Genomic DNA, 26,686 nt, shown 5'->3' with positions numbered 1-26,686 from the left:
GACATTTCAGAGGGCATTTGGATCTGGAGTCACAAGTAGGCCAAAGTGATTAGAGATGGCCGCTTTCCTGCTCTAAAGCAGATTACATCAACAGTGGTCTCATGGTCATCATTATACTTTCAATTCCAGATTCCACCATTAGCTGTGGTAGGATTTAAACCCTGGTCCCCAGAGAGAATAAAACTACACTACCGTACCAATCCCAAACATCACATTTTCATTCTTAGATTTCAATTATTCAGTTCTATGCAATTTTTAATAGCCCACTTCATTCCGCTGCCAAGGTGTACATTTTTTAAATGGATTGAATGATTACAACACAGGAAGAGGCCATGTGGCCCATCAAGTCTGTGCTAGTGATCTGAAGGAGCTAAACACCTCATACCACCGTAGCCCTTTCCATTCATCACTGCCTCGATTGAACCTGCCTCCGTCACGCCCTCTGGCAACACACTTCAGATCCCTGGACACTCCCCACCTCCCACCACTTTGTCCCTCTCCCCCACCGATCCCATTCTTCCTACCCCGCCCCCCAACCCTATCCACCCACATCTTCCCTCCACCCTATCCACCCATACTCTCCCTATCTCCTCCACCCTCTCCCCGCCCAGCACCCGTTCAGGTACACTGAGGGAGAATTTAGCACGGCCAATGCACCTAACCAGCACGTCTTTCAGATTGTGGGAGGAAACCAGAGCACCCAGTGCAAACCCATGCAGACACAGGGAGCATGTGCAGACTCCGCGTAGAGTGACCCAAGCCAGAAATCAAACCCAGATCCTTGGCACTGTGAGGCAGCAGTGCTAACCACTGTGCCACCTGGGATATATGTAGCAACAATTATAGGGAAGTTGAAGATAGATTATAAATGATTTGTTACATTACTGAAATCAGGGACTAGTTTAAATAAATAGAGATGTGTCTTTTAAAAAAAGTGAGCCAATTGATTTTGAAAACAAAAGATTCGACAATTGTACTGCCCAAAAAATAACCATAAATTGTCCTTTGGTAGCACAAGAACTTGGGATGTAACTGAAAAGTGAAACGTTGTTGAAGCTTTTTGTTGTGAACTCACCAGGACAAACGCAAGAGTACCAAATTTCAAACACTCACAACAATTCATAGCTGATGAAGAAAGAGTGTTGATTGGTCGGCAAGTCGACTTAAGAGTGGCTGAGGCATTGGCACAGAGAAAGCAAAGTTTAAAAAATTGCAAAGTTTAAACATATTCCTTTTGTTTGTAGAGAATGCACTGCTGCATACGAAAGTACTTTTAGTGAGGGTAAACGAGTCACTTTTGAGTGCAACTGATTGCCTTAAATTCATTGTTGATGCAGCTATTGGCACACTCAGGATTGTTCAACAAGTGCTGCTTAATCATGAAAACACATCAAATCGTAGATGTTTTGGGTTTGTAAACACAGCCACGCCACCTTTTTTTGAATTACCCAAGAGCTTGGAGTTCCCTTCTGCTTTCTCCATGGCAAATGACTTGCCAGTTAACCACAAAGTCCTTACAGAGCTGACTCCAGACTGATACACTGACAAGAGTATCTTTCCTAGACCCTTTCCCCGCCATATCCCCAGAACCCCACGTTTGCCATATCTAACCTACACATCTTGGGACATTAAGGAGCAATTCAGCACGACCAATCCATATAGCCTGCACATCTTTGCACCAAGAGGGGGAACCAGAGCACCCAGAGGAAACTCACACAGACACAGGGACAACGTGCAGACTCCACACAGGAGTCAGCCAAGGCTGGAATCGAACCCAGGTCCCTGGTGCTGTGAGGCAGCAGTGCTAATGATTGTGCCATCGTGTCACCCACTGTCACTGCGCTGCCCAATCAGCACCCGCTCTTCCAGTAATATAAATTGTGGCATATTTGTTTGAAGTTTAACATTCTTGCATTTGTCCTGATGAGTGCAAGATGAAATGCTTGTCCAATATGTCTTTTTGTCAGCAACATCCAAGTAACCAATAATGCGTGACTGAATTAAGTACCTGTTCGTTGAGTTATTAGTCACAGTTAACAAAAGTAGCCTGTCTACACTTCCTGCTGCCTTGGAAAAGCAGCCAGCATAACCAAGGATCCAAGCACTCCAGACAAACTCTCTCCTCATCTTCTTCCATTGGGAAAAAAAATACAAAAGGCTCAGGTCACATACCAACCAACTCAAGAACAACTTCTTCCCTGCTGCCAGAGTTTTGAATAGATAAAAGCAAAATATTGCAGATGTTGAAATCTGAAACAAAAACACAAAATGCTGGGAACTCTCAGCAGGTCTGGCAGCATCCACAGGGAGAGAATAGAGCCAAAGTTTTGAGTCTGGATGATCCGAAGTCTGAATCTTTCAAACGGTCATCCAGACTCAAAGCCTTGGCTCCATTCTCACCCCACAGGCTGCTGTCAGACCTGCTGAGATTTTCCAGCATCTTCAGACTTTTGAATGTACCTATCTCATATTAAGCTGATCTTTCTCTGTATCGTAGCCAAGACTGTAATGCTACATTCTGCACCCTCTCCTTTCCTTCTGTATGAACGGTATGCTACGTCTGTACAGCACGCAAGAAATAATACAAGTAAACATCACCTGTAAAGACTTGTTGTTCAGCTGGCCTACTCTGCACTACACGGTCTGTACTTACCTGTTGACACTCTTAATTACCTGTATCGGGCTATCGTCACTCCACCTATATATGCTGTGCCTGCGCACCTCGCACCACTGCACCTGATGAAGGAGCAATGCTCCAAAAGCTTGTGATTTCAAAAAACCCTGTTGGACTATAACCTGGTGTCATGTGACCTCTCATTTCATTCCCCTAGTCTAACACCGGCATCTCCACATCATTGTCTCTACAGCACAAGAAACAATACTTTTCACTGTTTCCTAATACAGGTGACAATAATAAATCAAATCAAAAATATATTACATTGATCTTTCTCTGCACCTTAGCTAGGATTGTAGCACTACATTCTGCGTCCTCCCCTTTCCTTCTCAATGAACATTATGGTTTGTCTGTGTAATGCACAAGAAACAATACTTTTCACTGTATCCCAATACAGGTGACAATAATAAATCAAATCAACTTTTTTTTGTCAGCGACACTCAAATAATCAATAATATTGTGGCTGAATTATGCACCTATTTGCTGAGTTATTAGTCACAGTTAACAAAGGCAACAAATTTACTATTGCCAGATGATGAGTCCTGATGTAACTAACAGCAGGATCCAACCACTACAGATGCTGGTGTGTTTGCAGACTGGCTGACCGAGTGAATTCCTTCTCTCTCTCTCACACACACACACACACACACACACACACACACACACACACACACACACACACACACACACACACAGAGCAGGTGAACAGTCTCTCCCCAGTGTGAACTCGCTGGTGTGATCAAAATCACAGTTCACAAAGGCCCAAGGTTAGTTGAACATTCAGGATGGACAACACAGTGATTAGCATTGCTGCCTCACAGCTCCAGGGATCCGGGTTCAATTCCCAGTTTGGGTCACTATCTGGTTGCACATTCTCGTGCTGCTGAGGTGCAATGGTCATGCTAACTTCTCCCTCAGCGTACCCCAACAGGAGCCAGGGTGCAGTGACTAAGGGATTTTCACAATAACTTCATTACTGTATAAGCTTATATGATAGTAATAAATAAAATAAATAATAGAATATAGTTCAAGTGTTAAGTTTAAGAATTGAAGATCTCCCTTATTGTGGGGCTACGATTACAAAGTGGAGGGTGGGGTGGTGATTACCAATGAGTGTCGGCACCTGGGTTTAAAAGGCACATGTTAGAGTCACAGCATCATAGAGGTTTACAGCATGGAAACAACTTGTCCATGCTGTTCTTTCTTTTAAACCCCAAAGCTAACCCCAATTGCCTGCATTTGACCCATATCCCTCTACACCCATCGTACCCATTAACTATCTAAATGCTTTTTAGAAGACAAAATTGTACCCATAAGAACATAAGAAATAAGAGCAGGAGTAGGCCATCTAGCCCTTCGAGCCTGCCCCGCCATTCAATAAGATCATGCTTGATCTGAAGCGGATCAGTTCCACTTTCCCGCTTTCTCCCCATAACCCTTAATTCCCCTGTCTATCAGAAACCTATCTACCCGTGATTTAAATATATTTAGCGAGGTAGCCTCCACCACTTCAACGGGCAGAGAATTCCAGAGATTCACCACCCTTTGAGTGAAGAAGTTCCTCCTCAACTCCGATCTAAACTGCACCCCCCCTTATCTTGAGGCTGTGCCCTCTAGTCCTGCTATCCTTTCTAAGCAGGAAGAATCTCTCTACCTCTACCCTAGCTATCCCCTTCATTATCTTATATGTCTCTATAAGATCCCTCCTCATCCTTCTAAACTCCGAGTACTCGCTTCTATCGCTACCCCTGGCAGCTTGTTCCAGATACTCACCACCCTCAGTGTGAAAAAAAATGCTCCTCTGGACACTTTTGTATCTCTCCCCTCTCACCTTAAACCTAGTTTTAGACTCCCTACCTTTGGGAAAAGATATTGGCTATCCAGCTGATCTGTGCCCCTCATTATTTTATAAACCTCTAGAAGATCACCTATAGGGTGGCACAGTAGCACAGTGGTTAGCACTGTTGCTTCACAGCTCCAGGGTCCTGGGTTCAATTCCTGGCTCGGGTCACTGTCTGTGTGGAGTCTGCACATTCTCCTCGTGTCTGCGTGGGTTTCCTCCAGGTGCTCCGTTTTCCTCCCACAGTTCAAAGATGAGTGGGTTAGGTTGATTGGCCATGCTAAATTGACCCTTAGTGTCCAGGGATGCGTAGAGGGATTAGTGGGTATAATATGTAGGCATATGGGAGTAGGGCCTCGTTGGGACTGTGTTCGGTGCAGACTCGATGGGCCGAACGGCCTCTTTCTGCACTGTAGGCTTCTATGATCACTCCTCTGCCTCCCTTGCTCCAGAGAAAAAAGTCCCTGTCTATCCAGCCTCTCCTTATATCTCAATCCATCAATTCCTGGTAGCATCCTAGTAGATGTTTTCTGCACTCTTTCTAGTTCAATAATATTGAACTAGGGAGTATAGAGAAAGTTCAAGGGAGTACAGAGAAGGTTCACCGGGCTGATACCGGAGATGAGGGGGTTAGCTTATGAGGAGAGATTGAGTAGATTGGGCCTGTACTCGTTGGAGTTTAAAAGGCTGAGGAGGGATCTTATAGAGACATATAAGATAATGAAGGGGCTAGGTAGGGTAAAGGTAGAGAGATTCTTTCCACTTAGAAAGGAAACCAGAACTAGAGGGCACAGCCTCAAAATGAGGCGGGGGGGGCAGTTTAAAACAGAGTTGAGGAGGGACTTCTTCTCTCAGAGGGTAGTGAATCTCTGGAATTCTCTGCCCATTGAAGTGGTGGAAGCTACCTCATTGAATGTGTTTAAGTCACAGGTAGATAGTTTTCTGATCAATAAGGGAATTAAGGATTATGGGGAGCAGGCGGGTAAGTGGAACTGATCCACTTCAGATCAGCCATGATCTTATTGAATGGCGGGGCAGGCTCGAGGGGCTAGATGGCCTAGTCCTGCTCCTATTGCTTATGTCATTATGTTCTAATATTCTTTCTAATGTACACAGTATTCCAACTGTGGCCTCGCCAATGTCTTGTACAACTTCAACATAGCATCCCAACTCCTCTTTCAATGTTCTGACCAACGAAACCAAGCCTGCTGAATGCCCTCTTCACCACTCTGTCCACCTGTGACTCCACTTTCAAGGAGCTACGAACTCTTTGATCTCTTTGTTCTCTCTACCATTAACTGAGTAAGTCCTGCCCTGGTTCAATCTACCAAAATGCATCACCTCACATTTGCCTAAATTAAACTCCATCTGCCATTTGTCAGCCACTGGCCCAACTGATCAAGATCCTGTTGCAATTGGAGATAACTTTTTTCACTGTCCACTATGCCACCAATCTTAGTGTCATCTGCAAACTTACTAACCATGTTCTGAAGCTAAGTTCCCAGTTCCACCTGCATCATTGTGAGGAAGAACTGAGAAGAGATTGGAGTAAATCTTTCAGGATGTGGGGAGGGAACAGTGGTGGAGGGAAGTGCAGAAACAAATGGCAGAATCATCTGAATCCTTTGTATATGCTTCAGAAGAACTAATGTCAGCTGAAAACATGGAACCCTTTCCAATAACAGTTGGGAGTCTGGATCACAAAACCATAGAATAAGGTTTAGAATTTATTTATTAGTGTCACAAGTAGGCGCTGTGAGGCAGCAGTGCTAACCACAGTGCCACTGTGCTGCCCTAAGGTGGCAAGGTGATCAGCACAGCTACCTCACAGCGTCAGAGATCTGGATTCGATTCCTGACTCGGGTCACTGTCTATGCAGAGTCTGCTCCTTCTCCCCATATCTGCGTGGGTTTCCTCCAGTTTGTTCCCAGTCTGAAAGACGTGTTGGTTAGGTGGATTGGTCATGCTAAATTCTCCCCCAGTTAACCAAACAGGCGCCGAAGTGTGGCGACTAGGGGATATTTTATAGTAACTTCATTGCAGTGTTAATGTAAGCCTACTTGTGACACTAATAACTAAACTTAAAAAAACTTAACTTGCACTCTGTCCTTTCCTCTCCCCTACGTACTCTATAAACAGTATATTTTGTCTGTATAGCATGCAAGAAACAATACTTTTCACCATATCCTAGTATATATGACAATATTAAATGAAATCGAGCGAGGTTGTTGTATGAGAGTTGCTATTGAAGTTTAAGAATTTCTCAGGAAGTCCACCAATGCTGCTACTTTCTCAGAGGACAATGGGAATTCGGCACTTTCACTACAACTCTCATCAATTTTTTTTTACAGATGCATCATAGAAAGCATCCTTTCCGGATGTCTCACAGCTTGGTATGTCTCCTCCTCAGACCAAAATCGCACAAAACTACCAAGGATTGTGAACAAACCAGCCTCCCATCCATTGAATCTGTCTTCACTTCCTGCTGCCTTGGAAGAGCAGCCAGCATAATCAAGGACCCCATATATCCCGGACATTTTCTCTTCCAACTTCTTCCCTAGAGGTCACGTAAGAACGTAAGAACATAAGAACATAAGAAATAGGAGCAGGAGTAGGCCATCTAGCCCTTCGAGCCTGCCCCGCCATTCAATAAGATCATGGCTGATCTGTCGTGGCTCAGTTCCACTTTCCCGCCCTCTCCCCATAACCCTTAATCCCCTCTCTTATCAAGAACCCATCAACCTGCTTCTTAAAAATATTTAGCGAGGCAGCCTCCACCACTTCAACGGGCAGAGAATTCCAGAGATTCACCACCCTTTGAGTGAAGAAGTTCCTCCTCAACTCCGTTCTAAACCGCCTCCCCTTTATCTTGAGGCTGTGCCCCCTAGTCCTACTGTCTTTTTTGAGCGGGAAGAGTCTCTCCACCTCTATCCTATCCATCCCATTCATCATCTTATACCAACCAACTCAAGAACAGTTTCTTCCCTGCTGCCATTAGATTTCTGAATGGACCTATTACATATTAAGCTGATCTTTCTCTACACCCTAGCTACAGCCATAACGCTACATTCTACACCCTCTCCTTTACTTCTCCCTTATGTACTCTTTCAACAGGATGCTGTGTCTGCATAGCGTGCAAGAAACAATACATTTCACTGTATCCCAATACATGTGACAATAATAAAGCAAATCTTGTCAGCAATATCCAAGTAACCGATAATGTGTGGCTGAATTATGCTCCTATTCACTGAGTTATTAATCACAGCTAACAAAGGCAGTTTGTGGCCTTGCCCAAGGTCAGTTGAACATTCAGATGCATGGCACAGTGGTTAGCATTGCTGCCTCACAGAAGCAGGGACCTGGGTTTGTTTCCCAGCTTGGGTCACCATCTGGGCGGAGACTGCACATTCTCCCCATGTCTGCATGGGTTTCCTCCAGGTGCTCCAGTTTCCTCCCACAGTCCGAAAGACATGCTAGTTAGGTGCATTGGCCACACTAAATTCTCTCCCCAGTGTATCCAAACAGGAATGTGACGAGTAGGGAATTATCACAATAACTTCATTGCACTGTTAACGTAAGCCTACTTACGACACCAATAAATAAATTTAACCACTTTATTCCAAACCTTCTCCTTTCCTTCTCCCCTATGTACTTTAAGAATAGTACGCTTTATCTGCATAGTGAGTGCAGAGGAGGTTTACTAGGCTGATACCGGAGTTGAGGGGGTTGAGCTATGAGGAGAGGCTGAATAAACTAGGCTTGTACTCGTTAGAGTTTAGAAGAATGAGGGGAGATCTCATTGAGACGTATAAGATGATGAATGGGATGGATAGGATAGAGGTGGAGAGACTCTTCCCGCTCAAAAAAGACAGTAGGACTAGGGGGCACAGCCTCAAGATAAAGGGGGGGCGGTTTAGAACGGAGTTGAGGAGGAACTTCTTCACTCAAAGGGTGGTGAATCTCTGGAATTCTCTGCCCGTTGAAGTGGTGGAGGCTGCCTCGCTAAATATTTTTAAGACGCGGGTTGATGGGTTTTTGATAAGAGAAGGGATTAAGGGTTATGGGGAGAGGGAGGGAAGGTGGAACTGAGCCACGACAGATCAGCCATGATCTTACTGAATGGCGGGGCAGGCTCGAAGGGCTAGATGGCCTACTCCTGCTCCTATTTCTTATGTTCAATGTATCCCGATTCATAATACAATGATAAATCAGATCAGATGTGGCCTTGCCCAAGCTCAGGCTGGTAACTTGAGTTGGAAGCAACTTCAGAAAATGCCGCCACTGCGCCCCCAGTGGTCTTGATGTGTAACTACAGCGTGACTATTGACATAGGAAATCTGAATGCGGGACAGGGAGATATCGGTGGGAGGTTTTCCACAGTGTGGAGAGAGCTGATGGACACTCACCGAACACGTAGACCACCCCGAAGGCGCTGCCGACGCCCAGCAGCCCCGCTAGCCTCAGTACCATTTTCTTGGCGTAGGCCGCGTTCTGCTTCTGTTTCTGCTCCTGCTCGGTGCCCGTATCGCCGCTGCCCCCGGCCCCTGCCTCGCCGTCCCCGGCCCCCTCCTTGGCCCTGTCCCGCTGCTGCTGCTGGAGCTTCTCCTGCAGAATGGCCTGAGCCAGGCCGCCCGCCCCGGGTCCGCCGCCGCCACCGCCGCCTCTCTCCACCGACAGCGCCCGACAGGCCGCCGCCACCGCCAGCGCCGGCTTCACCTCATAGATTCTGGGCGCCGAGCCTGTGCCGGGGAGCCGGCAGCGCAGGGTCTTCCCGCAGAGGCTCAGCCTGGAGCGGCCACACATGCAGCCGAGCGCCGCCGCCGCCATCTTGGGGCCGATCTCCCGCCCCCTCTCCCAGTCAACCTAACTCTCCGGTCCCGGCTGACCAATAGGAGCTGGCGATGCTAACACCTAATGATCGGGAGGCCAATCAGGGCGGCGGTAGGGACAACCTGGCAGTCAGCAGGCTACGTTGATACGGAGGGCCAAAGGTCATGACCGTGGGGGAAGGAGGACAAACATGTCCTGCCAGCAGAGAGCACAACTCAACTCAAAACATCCAAGCAACATTAGCTCAATACAGCAAAGAAAGATGCATTTTTTCTTTTTTTTTAAGAAAAAGGCAAAACTTGAACTCAAAGAGCTATCATTGAATCTTTTATTTGTTCATGGCAGTATTTAAAGTTTATTATTTAAATTATCTAATAAAACAAAATGATTTAAAATTTGTTTATTTATCAGAGCCGCAAGTACAAAGAACAACACAGCACGGGAAACAGGCCCTTCAGACCAACAAGCCCGCGCCGCTATTTTAACATTGAGTCCCCCCTCCACCCATGACCCTTGTCTGTGCTTATGGCGTTCCATATCGAGGGAAGACTAATTTAGGGACAATTTGTTACACCAATCAGCCGAAGAGCACATCTTTGGGGTGTGGGAGGAAACCGGAGCACCTGGAGAAAACCCACGCAAGCACGGGGAGAATGCGCAAACTCCTGCAGACACCAGCCCAAATCCATGTATCCGCACAGCAAACAGTGATAGTCTCTGAGCTGTCGTGTTGCCCAGCATCTGGTCCAGTTTAAGCGTACACTAACAACGTGAAGTACTAGGCTACTCGAAACAACCAAGTAGGTTTACATTAACACTGCCATGAAGTTACTGTGAAAATTACCCCCCGTTGCCACACTCCAGCACCTGTTCGGGTACACAGAGGGCCAATTTAGCACGGCCGATTCAGCTAACCAGCACGTCTCAGACTGTGGGAGGAAACTGGAGCGAAACCCACACAGACACAGGGAAAACATGCAAACTCCACTCCACACAGACATTGACCCAAGGCCGGGATCAAACCTGGGTCCGTCACGCTGTGGCGCAGCGGCACTGACTACCGTGCCACACTTGGCAGTTCTGAAGGGTCATCATATTTGACTCAAAACGTTAACTCAGTGTTTCTCCCCCTTCAGATGCTGGTTGTGGATTTCCAACATTTTCTGTTTTTATTACTGATTAGCTGGTTATTGTTATATTTAATCGGATCTTATTTCATACAAGTGGGTATTTGCACTTTTGGAGCCAACTCAGCACTGTTGGAAAATTTGAATGTAGGGACATTGTGAGAGGTGCTATATAAATGCAATGGGAATCAGAGGGATTTCAAATTACTTTTTCCCCTATTTTGGGGTGGGGTATTGCCTCTCCCAGGCACTTACCTGGGACACTCTGTGACTTACATTACTCTAAAGCCAGAGATCGTAAGAAGTCTCACATCATCAGGTTAAAGTCCAACAGGTTTATTTGGTACCCCAGTCCAACACCAGCAACTCCACAGTTAGTGTGCATTCCCCATTTATCACTGGCACAGCATTCTCTCTCAGTGCTGTGGTATTCCCTTTTAAAGTTTTCCCCTTCAAGACCTGAGGTCCCTATCTGCTTCAAGACAACAACACTCATCCTGGTACCAAAAAGCCATGCAGCGTGCCTTAATGACTATCATCCACTCACTGATATCCATCATTATGAAGTGCTTCCAAAGGTTAATCGTGGTACGAAACAATTCTTGTCTCCCAGACTGCCTGGATCCACTGCAGTTTGCCTCCCACTGCAAAAGATCCTGGCCCTGCATACAACCTTGGAACACCTAGATGACAAAGACACCTACTACAAGCTCCTATTTATTGACTATAGCTCAGTTTTTAACACCTTTATTACTATGAAACTCATCTCCAAACTCCGTGGCCTGGGGCTCAGCTCCTCCCTCTATAACTGAATCCTGAACTTCCTAATCCACAAACTGCAATCAGCAACAGGCAACAAAACCTCCTCCACAATCATTCTCCGGTGCCCCCTACTATACTCTTTATACACCTGACTGTATGGCCAAATTCCCCTCTGACTCGATTTTCCAGTTTGCTGATGACACCACTTGGCACTGAGTCAGATCATAATGACAAGACAGTACAGGAAAGAGAATCTGGTAAACTTGTGTGACAACAATAATAAACTTTATTTATTAGTCACAAGTAAGTCTTGCATTAACACTGCAATGAAGTTACTGTGAAATTCCCGTGGTCATAATCCAGTGCCTGTTTGCGTTAATGCACCTAACCAGCACGTCTTTCATAATGTGGTAGGAAACCAGAGCACCCAGAGGGAACCCACACAGACACGTGAAGAATGTGCAAACTCCACACAGACAGCGACCCAAGCCGGGAATCAAACCCAGGTCCTTGGCCCAGTGAGGGAGCAGTGCTAATCATTATGCTACCTTGCTGCCCACAATGTCAACATGATGAAGGAGATTGTCATCAACTTCAGGAAGCATAGTGGAGGACATGCCACTGTCTACATCAATAAGGACTAAGTAGAAATGGTTGAGAGCTTCAAGTTTTAGGTGTCCAGTTCAGCAACAACCTGATACCCCCCATGCTGACACTACATTTGCAAAAGCCCACCAACACCTCCACATTCTCAGAAGACTAAGGAAATTTGGCATGCCTGCTACAACTCTCACCACCTTTTACAGATGCACCATAGAAAGCATTCTTTCTGGTTGTATCACAGCTCGGTATGGTTCCTGCTCTGCCTAAGACTGCAAGAAATTACAAAGGGTCATAAATGTAGCCCAGTCCATCACTCAAACTAGCCTCCCACCCACTGACTCCCTTCCCATTGCCTCAGAAAAGTAGCCTGCATAACTAAGGACTCCATGCACTCCGGACATTCTCTCACAACTCAACCTTTTTCTGCAACAACATTAAATTGCTCAGGAGTGGATTATTCCAACTCCATTTTAAATTCAAATAAATGATTTTTCAGACTTTTGAGAGGTCTGTTGGAGGTCAGGCTTTGCCACGTTTCCTTTGAAAAGTTAGTAATGGAAGAAAAAGCAATCCCATCATTGTGCTTGCTAACCTGATGGTGGGCAAGTCTGCTGTGAAAGACCAAACTGCAAAAGAATCCTCACCCTAGCCGACCGAGAGAAATTTGGGTTTAACAAAAGCACTCAGCCGTTGAGACCAGGGAAGTCCAGAGTTAATCCCTGATCTGAGTGTGGGATTGACCTCACCTGCAATTCTCTCAGCATTCAAAGGCCAGGGAAGGAGGCAGAACTCGGGATTCCTGGTCTTTGATTTCTTTTCCATCCACTGGAAACTCTGAATGCCGGGTGGGGTGGTGGGCTCAGTCTCAAGATAAAAGCGGTCAGCCACTCCGGTCCGAGACATTTCCTCAGATGTTTGTCAATCTTGGAAATGATTAACTGGTGAGGACTGGGATAGCTCATCCACTGAGTATACTCCAGGCTGATCGGCTCTGGACAGAAAGGGAATGGGGATAGGGCAGCAAGCAGGGTCATTGTAGATGTTCTGGCATGATCTTCACATCAGAAGGCTCGAGAGGTCATATGGACAATTATTGCTCCACCCTTTAATGTTAAAAGAATGGATACCCGCCCCCTAAAGGTTTAATAGTCAGGCACTACATTATATCCTGTTACAGAATCAGAATGTAAATCACTAATGTGCAGGAAGAAAGATCATTTGAGAGTGGTACCAAGGCACAGATATGTGATGTGGAGTTGCCAGCATTGGACTGGGGTGGGCACAATAAGGAGTCTCACAACGCCAGGTTAAAATCCAACTGGTTTATTTGGTAGCACGAGCTTTTGGAGCATTGTCCCTTCATCAGGTGAGTGAACAGTTTGGTTCACAATTAAGGCATATATAAACATATCTGAGTAAGAAAGGTTAGTTTTGAAAACAAGGGGTGAGGAACCATCTTAAGGAGCACCTGTGCCCCACACCCGCCCCCCCCCCCACCACACCCGCCCCCCCCCCGCCCACACACACACACACACACACACACACACACACACACACACACAAACAGCACATAATTCATAAGATCTGCAAATCTTTTTTATTGACTCCATTCAGAACAAAAATGGGTTTACAAGCTCAAATATTGGCCATACAGAGGTATTTCCAAACCAGAGAAATACACTTTACATTAGGGAGACAGTTAGCAAACAAGTTAGCAGAAACAGATCCGAGCAGTGGCCATTATACAACCTGGAACATTCTCTTTTGGTTGAATGGAATAGGACTGGGCACTTAATTGTCCAATTTCACAAGTGTTTTAAATTAACAAGGGAAATATCCACCTCAATTTCTAATATTTCTTTAGTTTTCCAAACACCTATGAGATGAGATATGTATGCAATAATATTCAGCTTAAAGAATCGCAAATATTCTCTGATACTTAACAATTATTTCTATGTTGTGGAGATGCTGGCATTGGACTGGGGTGGGTACAGTAAGAAGTCTCACAACAACAGGTTAAAGTCCAACAGGTTTATTTGGAATCACGAACCTACCCTTGGCTTTTCCAGTTTGTCCTCCATGCCACCTGTAGTGCTGCCAGCCCACCAGCCAGTTAGGTTTTGTGCAGCTTTGGAGAAACAAGAGGGTCCCAGCAATAACTTCCCTCTCAGGTTCTGACCTTACTCATTACCTCAGTGATACAGCCAAGGTCAGAAATGTAAACCATCCCACTCCATCTGTAATGCTGCTACCTTTCACAGAGCACTGCTGTTCAACTTGTACATTTTAACTTAAATTCTGAACCCTGATGGTTAAGCAGCACACTTCAAAGCTATGATTGGACCTCAGACATTTCTATCTACTGCATCGCTGGGTTAGCACAGGAAATCGTACACCGCAACCTCAATAAGGTTGAAAACATCAGCATAACTCTCATTTCTCTGGTTAAAGCTTGAGCAGGGTTCCATATGTAGTTAACCTTAAGAGGGACAAGCAACACAGGTTAAACCAGCAACTGTGCCAGTGTCCTACGCAAAGCAGGAGGGCAACAACCAGTTCCTGAGCCTCCAGGCTGATGGAGAATGAGCAAAAGAGGGACATGGGGTGCCGGTACTTGCTGCCCACCATTCAGGGAGAGGAAAACACCATCCAGAAACACAGTTTACTGGGAGAAAATAAAATCTTGCTCACCTCTTTGCCCTTTAGGGTGGTATGACAGAAGCCATGTGAACGTCTTCCCACATTCAAATGTTGCATCAGCAACAAACAATCCTGAAAGCAACACCCACCCCTCTGTCAAATCTGCGGGAAAAAATGAGCAGTGCACAATGCAGAAAACATAATTTCTGATCACTCACATTGCATGTCATTCACACACAACCTGCTGCAAATCTCCAACATAGCTCCAGAAAAACCCAGTGTGAAACTGTAGACTCGACGGAGAAAAATCTCCATTTTCTTTCCCTATGATTCTCTGGAGTGCGAGGGGATTTAAACCCAGCTGACATATATTCTTGATTTGAAGTTGATTTTAAAAGCCCAATTACATTATTCAGTGCCTCACTATGCTTAAAATATATTCTGGTCAGCCTCTGGTATAAACTTTGCAGCTGGATATCTTGAGTGAAACTGAAGGCAAACAGAAGGGATCTGGAAGAGTGAAACAGCATATCCAGGGAATGGACCACGAGGAACAAACTATCACCCTTAGTCCTATTGCTATTCCAAAGATTTGCCCTTGAAACGCAAAGATGGAATATCCTGTATTAAGTTAATTTCAAAGTTTCCTACGAATGCTTTCAAAACAAGCACCAAAGTAAAAAGCTTTCAATAATAGAAATTTACACAATGAACCTTTTTTTTATAATATGCTTGTTAAAAAATAATTGCAGTTATTTTTGTCAAAACTGTCTATTTCTTCATGCAACTTCTCACACCTGTACAAATGCTCCTAATTATTACAAAAATAGCCTTCAGTACTGTCCCAAAGGAGCACTAATCGATCGCTACAAAAAGTATTCACTTGCACACCAAGCCTCACATGTACAGACTCAGTTAGCTATTCACACACAAATCATTGTGTTGTACTTCCAAAAAAAAACAAAATACACCAATAAACCATTTTGCATCTCAAACACATTTTGAGCCATCTTTGTTTTTAGTCACTGAACAACTAGTCATTGCTGTTTTCGTTCCTTTGAATGAACCACTGCTAACATCTGGCCACAATAAGCAAGACATTATCAAAGGGAGAAGAGGAGAAACCTAAAAATCCAAACACAAGAACTTCACAGAAGAGAGTTTTACTTTCGACTATATACATCTTTGCCAGAGGACGCTGCACTCGATGCTCCTTCTTCACTGAGGACCCCAAGAAACCTCAGGTTGAGAATCTTCAGCTGGTCATCAAGTTCCATTCGCACAATTCCATCCTCGCCATCAATACTCAATAGCATCCCTGTGGCTTCCCGATCTTCACCCAGAATCACCTTCACCTATGGGCATAAAAATGAGGACATTTGAACCATCAGCAGCTTTCCTTCATGTGCTTCCAAAATATGGCAACCTGCAGTGGTTTCCACTTCAGACACTTAATCCAGCTGCTGCGAGGACACAGATGGATAACCAGCCCCCTCATATGGATATGTAGATCTGATTAGGTTAATGAAACCTATGGAGTAGTCACTAAGATTCTGAATTACTTCAGGAGTCAGAGGAAGAAGATACACAAATTTATGATATTCTTCTTCCTAATGGGGAGGCAGTGGTGTAGTCACATCGTCACTGGACTAGTAGTCTGGAGACCGAGGCCAATGTTCTGGGGACCTGGCTTCAAATCCCACCATGGTGAAATTTGAATTCAATAAAAATATCTGGGATTAAGAATCTACTGATGACCATGAAACCATTGTTGATTATCAGGAAAACCCATCTGGTTCACTAATGTCTTTTGGGGAAGGGAATCTGCTGTCCTTACCCGGTCTGGCCTACGTGTTACTCCAGAGCCACATCCATGTGGTTGAATCTTAAATGCCCTCAAGGGGAAATAGATGCTGGTCCAGCCAGCGATGCTCGCATCCCATGAACGATTAAAACAATAAAACTTCCTTTATGAAGCTGCCAACTATGTCCTTGGAAAGCGCAAGGTATTAAGTTCTCAATGTTCTAGCTAACATTCCCCTTCCAAGACAAATGTAAGCTCTTTCATTCCAAAACCCTTTTGGTTGAAGGGGAAAGATTTAACATAACAAAATGTGCAGAAAAAGCTTCGAGTGATCCTACTAGGATGCAAGGCAGAATTTTATTTTATTGCTCAATTATACCTAGAGATGCGCAACGCAACACTGACACGAATGGGCAATCCTCTCCTTAACATCTCCCCACAGCAGAATAATACAAGTTAGATCGAACTAGCTCAGGCTTCACTCAAACTCATTTACTCAATGATTCACCTGCTCACCGTTGATGTTTAACCCTCACTAGGTTTTGCAAAACGTGTTCAGGTATAAGGAGAGATAGATGGGAATGTGGAGCTCAGTGTAAATACAGCAGCCATGATCTTATCGAATGACGGAACAGACTCAAGGTGCCATATGGCCCATTTCTGCTCCTATTTCGTATGTACGAGACTGAAGAGAATTGTAAACTACAGTATGTTAAATTGCAATAGGAAAGGAGGAAACCATCACTAAAATTAGCAATTAAAGGTGGGTGGCAAGGTAGCATGGTGGTTAACATTGCTGCCTCACAGAGTCAAGAACCTGGGTTTGATTCCCAGCTTGGGTCACTATCTGTGCTGAGTCTGCACATTCTCCCTGTGTCTGCGTAGGTTTCCTCCCACCATCCGAAAGACATGCTGGTTAAGTGCATTGGCCGTGCTAAATTCTCCCTCAGTGTACCCAAGTGCGGCGACTAGGGGATTTTCACAGTAACTTCATTGCAGTGTTAATGTAAGCCTACTTAAGACACTAATAAATAAAGTTAAAAAGATTTAATTTTTTTCGCTAGCAGGTCTGGTCATAAAAGGATTCTTTCTGTTCGTTCAAAAGCGTAGAAGACTGCTTTACATCAGTTGACTAACTAAACTGCCTCTTGGAATATCATCCTTCTATTAAAAAGATGTTCGCAGAAATGGAACACACCACAAACAAACAATGCTTTAAAAAAATACAAAGATCTGTAGAGAACAGCATAAACTTTTTAAAATAATTAACTTTAGAATATAGAACATAGAACATAACAGCGCAAAACAGGCCCTTCGGCCCAAGATGTTGCGCCGACCAGTTAAAAAGCAATGACTCTCTAACCTAAACCAATCCCTTTCCATCCATAAACCTATCCACGGATCTCTTAAACGCCCCCAAACGAGGCGCATCTACAACTGCAGCAGGCAGGGCATTCCAATCCCTCACCACCCTCTGGGTGAAGAACCTACCCCTGACATCCATCCTATAACTACCCCCCCTTAATTTATAGCTATGTCCCCTCGTGCTAGCTTCCTCCATCCGAGGAAAAAGGCAATCACTGTCCGCCCTATCTAAACCTCTAATCATCTTATATGTTTCAATAAGGTCCCCTCTTAGCCGCCTTCTTTCTAACGAAAACAACCTCAAATCCCTCAGTCTCTCCTCATAGGACCTCCCCTCCGTACCAGGCAACATCCTGGTAAACCTCCTCTGCACCCTCTCCAAAGCCTCCACATCCTTCCTATATTGTGGGGACCAGAACTGCACACAATACTCCAAGTGCGGACGCACCAGAGTCTTGTACAGTTGCAACATGACGCTGCGGCTCCTAAATTCAATCCCCCTACCAATAAACGCCAAGACACCGTATGCCTTCCTAACAACCCTATCTACTTGATTCCCAACTTTCAGGGATCTATGTACACATACACCTAGATCCCTCTGTTCATCCATACTATTCAGAGTCCTACCGTTAGCCCTATACTCTACACATCTGTTATTCCTGCCAAAGTGAATTACCTCACACTTTTCCACATTAAACTCCATCTGCCACCTCTCAGCCCAGCTCTGCAACTTGTCCAAGTCCCCCTGTAAACTAAGACACCCTTCCTCACTATCTACCACACCTCCGACTTTGGTGTCATCAGCAAATTTACTAATCCACCCAACTATACCCTCATCCAGATCATTTATAAAAATTACAAACAGCAGTGGCCCCAAAACAGATCCCTGAGGCACACCACTCGTAACCAAACTCCATGACGAATATTTACCATCAACCACCACCCTCTGTCTCCTACCCGCCAGCCAATTCCTGATCCAATTACCTAAATCACCCTCAATCCCATACATCTGCATTTTCTGCAGAAGCCTTCCATGGTGAACCTTATCAAACGCCTTACTAAAGTCCATATATACTACGTCAACTGCCTTACCCCCATCCACCTCTTTGGTCACTTTCTCAAAAAACTCAGTAAGGTTAGTAACACACGACCTACCCTCCACAAAACCATGCTGACTATCTCCAATCAATTCATTACTCTCCAAATAACTATAAATCCTATCCCTAATAATTTTTTCTAAAACCTTACCCACAACAGAAGTAAGACTCACCAGTCTATAATTCCCAGGGAAGTCTCTGATCCCCTTCTTAAACAATGGGACAACATTCACCATCCTCCAATCCTCTGGCACTATACCTAACTTTAGCTGACTGAACCAAAAATGGGTCACTTTTACACAGAAATACACAATTTCACTTGCGACCCATCCACATTGTGCCTGCTACATTTATTTTCATGCTAGTTTTATGAATTTCCTGCTCAAAGTTGACGTGTGTTCATGCTGATCGGCGGGATACTTTGCCATTTCAAATATTTCTAAGTCTGGTTAATGTGATTAGACGAAGAGCAAGTTCCCTCTATTCTTCCACAACATTGAGCTTGAAAAATCTACCATGACTTTGCACAGCAATTACCCTGCAGCTTTTCAGAATGATTGCCAATTAGAATCTAATTAGGGGCAGTTCCATGCTGGGGAGTTGCACCAACTTAGAGCCCATCCTTACAGCCGGCACACCCAGAGGAAGCTTTCATCAGCCTGAGCTGTTTGTGAGCAAGCTACCAGATGTGAAAGGTCCGTGCCTAAAGCCTGGTCATCCAATGCCTCATCATTAAGGGTTTGTAAAAAGAAAATATACAACCATTAAAAATATAAATTAAAACACATTAACAGTGCATTGCCAATTCAATATTTTGCACACTATTGAAAATGTACTTTAATCAAAATGAACTTTGATTGGGATTTTGCAAACATTTGTTTGGGACTGATTGGAATGTGGATGTGGAGCTCGACAGTGGCACAGTGGTTGGCGCTGCTGCCTCAGTGCCAGGGACCTGGGTTCAATTCCTGGCTTGGGTCACAGTACGGAGTCTGCACTTTCTCCATGTCTGCGCGGGTTTCCTCCGGTGCTCCAGTTTCCTCCCACAGTCCGAAAGACGTGCCAGTTAGGTGGATTGGCCGTGCTAAATTCTCCCTCAGTGTACCCAGAGTGTGGCGACTAGGGGATTTTCCACAGTAACTTCATTGCAGTGTTAATGTAAACCTACTTCTGACACTAAAAAAAAATTTTAGCTCAGCAGGAATGGGGAGACAGAATTTGATATAGTGTGTCAAACTTACAAATTCCAAAACAGGCCAATTGGCCCCTTAGGCCTGCTTAGTCATTTGGCTCGATCAAAGCTTATCGGATTGTGACCTCCACTCTGTCTGCAGCTTGTAACCACTTTCATTCTAACTCTGTCTTAAGAATATTCAGTCACCCAGCTTCCACTGCTCTCTGGGAAGCAGAATTCCACAGACTTACAACCTGCCCAGAGAAAAAAATTCTCCTCATCTTGGATGGGACAGCACAGTGGTTAACGCTGCTGCCTCACAGTGCTTGGGACCGGGTTCGATTCCTGTCCTTGGGTCACTGTCTGTGTGGAATCCGCATATTCTCCCAGTGTCCTCTGGGTGCTCTGGTTTCCAAAGCCATGCTTGTTTGGTGCACAGGCTGTGCTAAATTCTCCCTCTGTGCCCGAACAGGTGCCAGAGTGTGGTGACTCAGGGATTTTCACAGTAAATTCATTGCAATGTTAATGTAAGGCTACTTGTGACACCAATAATAAATCTTTTTTTAAACCATGCCCCCACCCCCCCTCCCCAACACACACACACACAAAACCAGTGAACATCCACTCAGTAACCAAAATAAAAAGGATGCTGCAGCTGGATAGGAGCTAGCTGGCTCTTACCTTATCGTTTTTCATAGGAGTAACAGGTTCAAGGTGTTCACTTGAGATGCTGACCACTTTGTCAGTGTCGGACAGATACACAGAACACAGGCCACCCTGCAGGGGGAAAATGATTCAACATTTCTTCAAACTGGTACAACTATTTCATCAAATACACAGGATTAAAAGTTTACCTTCCCCTCCTGGACCATTCAATTGTTGTTTTCTGTACAAGTTTGTCACTGTAGCTTAAAGTCATCGACAGGAGTCAAACATCTTAATTCAGTAGGTGGTATGTAAATTTCAAAAACTGTTTTCTAATACATCTCACTGGTAAATGAAAAGGAAAATATAAAACTTGTTGGTATCGTGTCAGTGCAGACTCAATGGGCCAAAGGGCTTCTTCTGCACTGTAGTTTCTGTGATTCTGTGAAAACTGCTCATCTCCAGCAAACCCCACCTCCAAAATAAGAAGTCACTTTAACCAGACTCTTGCCTGAACTCAGATTAGCTGCACAGGGGTGCAGAGAAAACAGTTAGCAAAGGAACAAAATAGGCTTGCTCGTGCAGTTAACATTTGGTAACAAAGCCAAGGCAAGTTCAGAAACCTCTCCTCAGCCAACTGTTCATAACTAAAACAAACTAACAAATACAAAGTATTACGTCCAATTCTGAAATCCATATTTTGAGAGTTATTTGTTCCCTGAGAGGTTAACTAAGGACCTGTGTTCGTTTCCCAGCTTGGGTCACAGTCTGTGTGGAGTATGCACAATTTTTGGGGTGGCAGAGTGGTTAGCACTGCTGTCTCACAGCACTGGGGCCCCAAGTTCAATTCCAGCCTCGGGTCACTGTCTGTGTGGAGTTTGCATATTCTCCCTGTGTCTGCGTAGGTTTCCTCCCCCTGTTCAAAGATGTTCAAGTTAGATGGGTTGGCCATGCTAAATTGGCCCTTGTGTCAGGGGATTGAGGGAGGGTAAATATATGGGGTTATGGGGATCAGGCTTGGGTGGGATTGTGGTTGGCGCAGATTCCATGGGCCGAATGGGCTCCTTCTGCACTGTAGGATTCTATGACCCTCTAGTGGAATATCCCACAAATGGTAAGTCTGTGATATAGTGATAATGTCATCAGGCTAATGATTCAGAGTTCAGGCAAAAACTCTGGGGACATGGGTTCAAATCCCACAATGCCAACTGGCAGAATTTAAATTCAAACAATCAATTAATAAATCTGGAATGTGTAAGAGTGACCATGAAACTATCTATAAAAACCCATAGCAGTGTGGCTAGTGTGTTACCTGCCTTCTGAAAAGTCCTAGCAAGCCACTCAGCTATATCAACCTGCTGCAGACTGGGATAGAGTCAGAGCAGTACAGCATAGAAACAGGCCCTTCGGCCCAACCAGTCCATGCCAACCATGTTGCCCTCCCAGTTAGTCCCAACTGCCTGAGTTTGGTCCATATCCCTCTAATCCTTTCCCTCTGTGTATTTATCCAAACGCTTTTTAAACGTTGCTATTGAACCTGCCACTTTCCCTGGCAGCTCATTCCATACACATGTGAAGGAGTTGCCCCTCAGGTCCCTTTTAAATCTTTCTCCTCTCACCTTGAGTCTATGCCCTCTAGTTTTTGATTCCCCTCCCTAGGAAAAAGCCTGTGTTGATCCTATCGATGCCCCTCATGATTTCATACACCTCAATAATAGTTCAAGATGGCAACTCACCACCACCTTCGAGGGCAGTGACCAAAGGCTGGCCTTGCCGACGACGTCCACATCAATGAAAGAATTAAAAAATGCACGGTCCAAACATATGTACATTAGGGGGATTAGCCATGGTAAATGCATGAGGTTATGCGCCAATGTGCCACTAGGCGGCACGGTGGCTCACCGGTTAGCACTGCCAGAGACCCAGGTTCGATTCCCGGCTTGGGTCACTGTTTGCATGGAGATGGCATGGGTTTCCTCCAGGTGCTCCGGTTTCCTCCCACAGTCCAAAGATGCGCGAATTAAGTGGACTGGCCACGCTAAATTGCCCCTTACTGTTAGGATACAAGTTAGCTAGGATAAATGCATGGGGTTATAAGGATAGGGCCTGGGTGAGACTGTGGTCAGTGCAGACTTGATGCCGAATGACCTCTTTCTGCACTGTAGGATTCTACGATTACAAGGATAGGGCAGGGGGCTGGGTAAGATGCTCTTTTGGAGAGTTGGTGCAGACTCAGTGGGCTGAATGGCCTCCTTCTGCACTGTAGGGATCCTACAGATACTCCAGAATATACTCTCAGGCTGATTGCTCCATTTATTTCTTACTTCTAGTTGCCTACAATACTTTGCTGGGCGTATTGGTGATTTTGACATGATAATTCCTTGATGTTTTAATGTCAGTTCTGTGGGAAAGTCATACGGATTGTAAATGTTAATTCTGTTTCTGTCTCCACAGATGCTGAGTTCTTCCAGCATTTTGTTTTTGTGCCTTAATTGGTTGCTCTTGTGAATCCTTACTCACTTTAGGAGCCGAGCTACCGTGTTGAATATTTCTGATTCTAAATTTCCTTTACAGATTGCCTTATGTTAAGGGTGCATTTAAATTCTGTCCCACAATTCGGTACAGCCGCGATGTTACGTACCGAAACGCTGCGGATCACTCCAGTCTGTCCTATGATCTGCGCATCCAGGTAGGTGTCACGCACTTTAACCATGATATCTGTCGTTACCCAGTCGTTGGAACCCTGATCAATGCTGGAGCCTGGGGTGTGAGGGTTGTATGCTCCAGGAGATGGGGCCCCCGGTGTCATTGGGCTGTAACCGACAGGACTTGGGCTCGGGCTTGCCTGCAACACAAAACATGCCATGAGTGGGACAGAAAAGCAAGCGGAGGATAAACAGCATCACTCGTATCCTGTGAAAGCACAATTTGTTTCCCAATGTTCAAACAATAAAGCGTCACTGAACTGAAGGTCACCAAGTGGTGACCCTCAGAGCAAAACCATCTGAACAAATTGAAAAAAAGCTAGATGAAAGATTATGTCAAATCCTGAGCATGTGCCGCATTATCATAAGGTGTCATCTTTCTGACAATCTCATTGAATCCTGGCAATGCAAAAGAGGCCAGCTGGCCCATCGAGTCTGCACCAACTCTGAGTATTTCACCCAGGCCCCCTCTCCTACCCAGTCGTCAAAACCCCATACATTTCCCACAGCTAATCTCCCTATTCTACACATCTTTGTGTTACTAAGGAGCAATTTAGCGCGGCTAATCCCCCCACCCTACACATCTTTGTGTCACTAAGGGGCAACTTAGCATGGCCAATCCACCTAACCTGAACATCTCTGGTCTGTGGTAGGAAACCGGAGGAAACCCACGTAGGCATGGGGAGAATGTGCAAACTCTACACAGACAGTAACCCAAGGCCAGAATTGAACCTGGGTCCCTGGAGCTGTGATGCAGCAGTGCTAACCACTGTGTCACTGTGTCATCTTTACCTTGAACCCAAACCCTGCCTGGCCTCTGAGGTGGTGTGAAAAGTCATTGCGCACTATTTGAAGAACAGGAACATTCTCCAGGTGCCAGGGAAACATCTTATTTATTCATTTACAAACTTTGCTTTAAAAATAATATCTCATCATTTCTGACTGCTGATTGAACACACACTGCTTATTCTGGGTAAAAGTCCAAAACTTTGCTATCAAACTGTGGGAGCTCCATCATTACAAGGGCTGCAGCGATTCAATAAATTCTTCCTGTGGGAGCTAGAAACTTGCAATAAATGGACCGTCACCCTGCGTTACATCATCTCCTGTGACCAAGTAGATACCAGCAGCATTCCAATACCGCTCCCAAGTGGTCATGCTCCACCTGAACAGGTACAGAATCCCAACCGCTTGGATCAAGGTGAGGGGTCACACGACACCAAGTTATAGTCCAACCACTTTATTTGAAATCACGAGCTTTCGGAGCACTGCTCCCTCATCAGGTTGGATCCACATTTTGGATCAGCAATTAGGCAGGAATAAGGGATTTCAGACTCTTGGACAAGTAAATTCATGGAGGTTCTCCCTTAAAACCCACCTGATAGGCCATGGGTGAAGGTGTTGGGTGATAGCTGGCAGGCGAGTGAGTATTCTGGTAGCCCACAGGGCTTGGTGCAACTTGGTGATAGCTCTGTGGACTGGGACTGGGCTGGTAAGATCCCTGAGGGGATGGAGCTGCATATGGAGAAAATTGGTCAGTGTTGTACCTGGAAGATAAATGGCAAAAGTTAAACAATGATAGATCTCAATTAATCACATCTGAGCCATCTTTTCTAAGACTTACTCCTGTACAAAGCAGTTAAAACCAGAGCAAATAGCAATTCAATTGTTTCCCTCCTCTTTAGGAAGGATGCGAGACTCACGAGGAGATTTATCAGAAAGGTTTGACAGATATTTTTAGCCTCAAGGTTAGGCCGGAGATGCTGAGACTGTCCTCCATTGAGAGGACATTTGATAGAAATCTCCGATCAGAGTTTGATAGATCAGAAGGAATAGGAGCAGGATTAGGCCATTCTGCCCCACCGTTTAATAGCGAGGAAATGCTTGGCTTAAAGGTTAGTGCGGAAGAAATGGGTTCCGATTCTAGAGGCACTAGCATCATTATTGGGGGAAGCGAGAGCTGTATCACTGGGACAGTCTTCATCTCAACCATGCTGGAACCAATGTGCCAGGAGTCATATAGTTAGGGCAGTAGAGGAGGACTTAAACAAAATAGTGGGGGTAAGGAAAGAGGAGATGAACTAAAACTAAGAGAAATAAGACAGCAGGATAGTAATAATGAAAATAGTTATCAGAGTAGGTCAGGAAGAGATAGCATGCATAAACCTAAGCTTGTGCCAGCAGTTAAAGCTAGAGATTGCAATAATTAGTCATTTTACCTGAATGCACACAGCATTCGCAACAAGATAGGTAAGTTGACAGCATAAACAGAAGTAAATAGGCATGATCTAATTGCCATTACGAAGATGTGGCTGCAGGATGACCAAGGTTGGGAATTGAAAGTTTGAGGGCAATTGGTCTTTATGAAGACTAGGAAAAAGGGAAAAGGTGGCACAGTTAATAAAGGATGGGGTCAGTACATCAGGGAGAGGGGACCTTCGATCGGAAGTTGTAAGATGTAGGATCAGTTTGAGTGGAGCTAAGAAACAACAAGGGGCAGGAGTTGCACCAAGCTCTTTAGAAAATTAGAGTGTGTGTAGTGAGGATAGTTCAGTAATCATGAGGGACTTCAATATACATATAGACTGGGTAAGCCTAATGCTGAAGTCAAATCCTGGAACATACACACACTGGTTTTCTAGAACAACTGGTGAATGGGCTAGATCCTTATATCGTGCAATGAGAAAGGGCTAACTAATAATTTGTTGTAAACGAGTCTTGAGGGAAGAATAACCAGAAAATGTTAGAACTTTATATGAAGTTTGAAAATGATGTGGTTCAGTCCGAAACTAGGGACTTTAAAACAAAGGCAATTACAAGGATATGAAAGAAAGGGAAATAGCTGAGAGGGACTGGGGGAACAACATTAACACGTATGATGGTAGACAGTCATGGCCAACATTTAAAGAATTAGTGGATGGCTTGCAACAAGTTTATATTTAAGGTACAAAAAGCCAGTAGGAAAAGTGATCCAACCACGGCTAACAAGAGAAGTTAAGGATTCTATTAGGTCACAGAAAGAGAGTTATAAAGTTGTCAAGAACGTAGCAGCCTCAGGATTGGAAGCATATTAAAATTCAGCAAAAGAGAATCAAGAAATTGATAAAGAAAGAGTAATCAGAATATGAACTTAAACAAGCGAGGAACATACGTATCATAGACTGTTCGTGTTTCCATTGGTGTGTAAAAAGAAAAAGGTTTGTCAAATGCGAGACCACTACAGCAAAGAATGCGGAATTCATAATGGGTAACAAAGAAATGGCAGAGAAATCAAACAAATACTTTGTGTGTCTTCACAGGATGAGGACACAAAACACATCCCTGAAATACCAAGGGGCCAAGGAACGGGCAAGATTCAGGTTCTGTAAGTAAGTACTAACAAAAAGTGGAGAAATTGGTGGGGTTATTTGTTAATAAATC

The 26,686-nt window shown here is 44.7% G+C and overlaps 2 protein-coding genes across 3 annotated transcripts in view; both read right to left on the bottom strand.

The window, feature by feature from the left end:
• Positions 1–9,333, bottom strand: part of timm50 (translocase of inner mitochondrial membrane 50 homolog (S. cerevisiae)) — a 135,845-nt gene extending 126,512 nt beyond the window's left edge. Inside the window, exon 1 of the mRNA XM_080181945.1 lies at positions 8,921–9,333. Coding sequence (XP_080038071.1) covers positions 8,921–9,317 — 397 coding nt within the window. The 5' untranslated portion in view covers positions 9,318–9,333. The remainder of the gene's footprint in view (positions 1–8,920) is intronic.
• Positions 9,334–13,419: 4,086 nt separating this feature from the next.
• supt5h (SPT5 homolog, DSIF elongation factor subunit) overlaps positions 13,420–26,686 on the bottom strand; it is a 79,335-nt gene continuing 66,068 nt past the window's right edge. For both annotated transcript variants that reach the window (XM_080181980.1, XM_080181981.1), the window contains 4 exons: positions 24,645–24,813; positions 23,203–23,406; positions 20,598–20,693; positions 13,420–15,831 (listed from right to left, as the gene is read on the bottom strand). In XM_080181980.1, coding sequence (XP_080038106.1) covers positions 15,640–15,831; positions 20,598–20,693; positions 23,203–23,406; positions 24,645–24,813 — 661 coding nt within the window. In that variant the 3' untranslated portion in view covers positions 13,420–15,639. The remainder of the gene's footprint in view (positions 15,832–20,597; positions 20,694–23,202; positions 23,407–24,644; positions 24,814–26,686) is intronic.

Source organism: Carcharhinus amblyrhynchos, unplaced genomic scaffold (assembly GCF_965287045.1).
Source record: "Carcharhinus amblyrhynchos unplaced genomic scaffold, sCarAmb.v2.hapA scaffold_44, whole genome shotgun sequence".
NCBI lineage: Eukaryota > Metazoa > Chordata > Chondrichthyes > Carcharhiniformes > Carcharhinidae > Carcharhinus > Carcharhinus amblyrhynchos.
The sequence above is the reverse complement of the archived record's forward strand: the minus strand, read 5'-3'. Positions and strand labels throughout refer to the sequence as shown.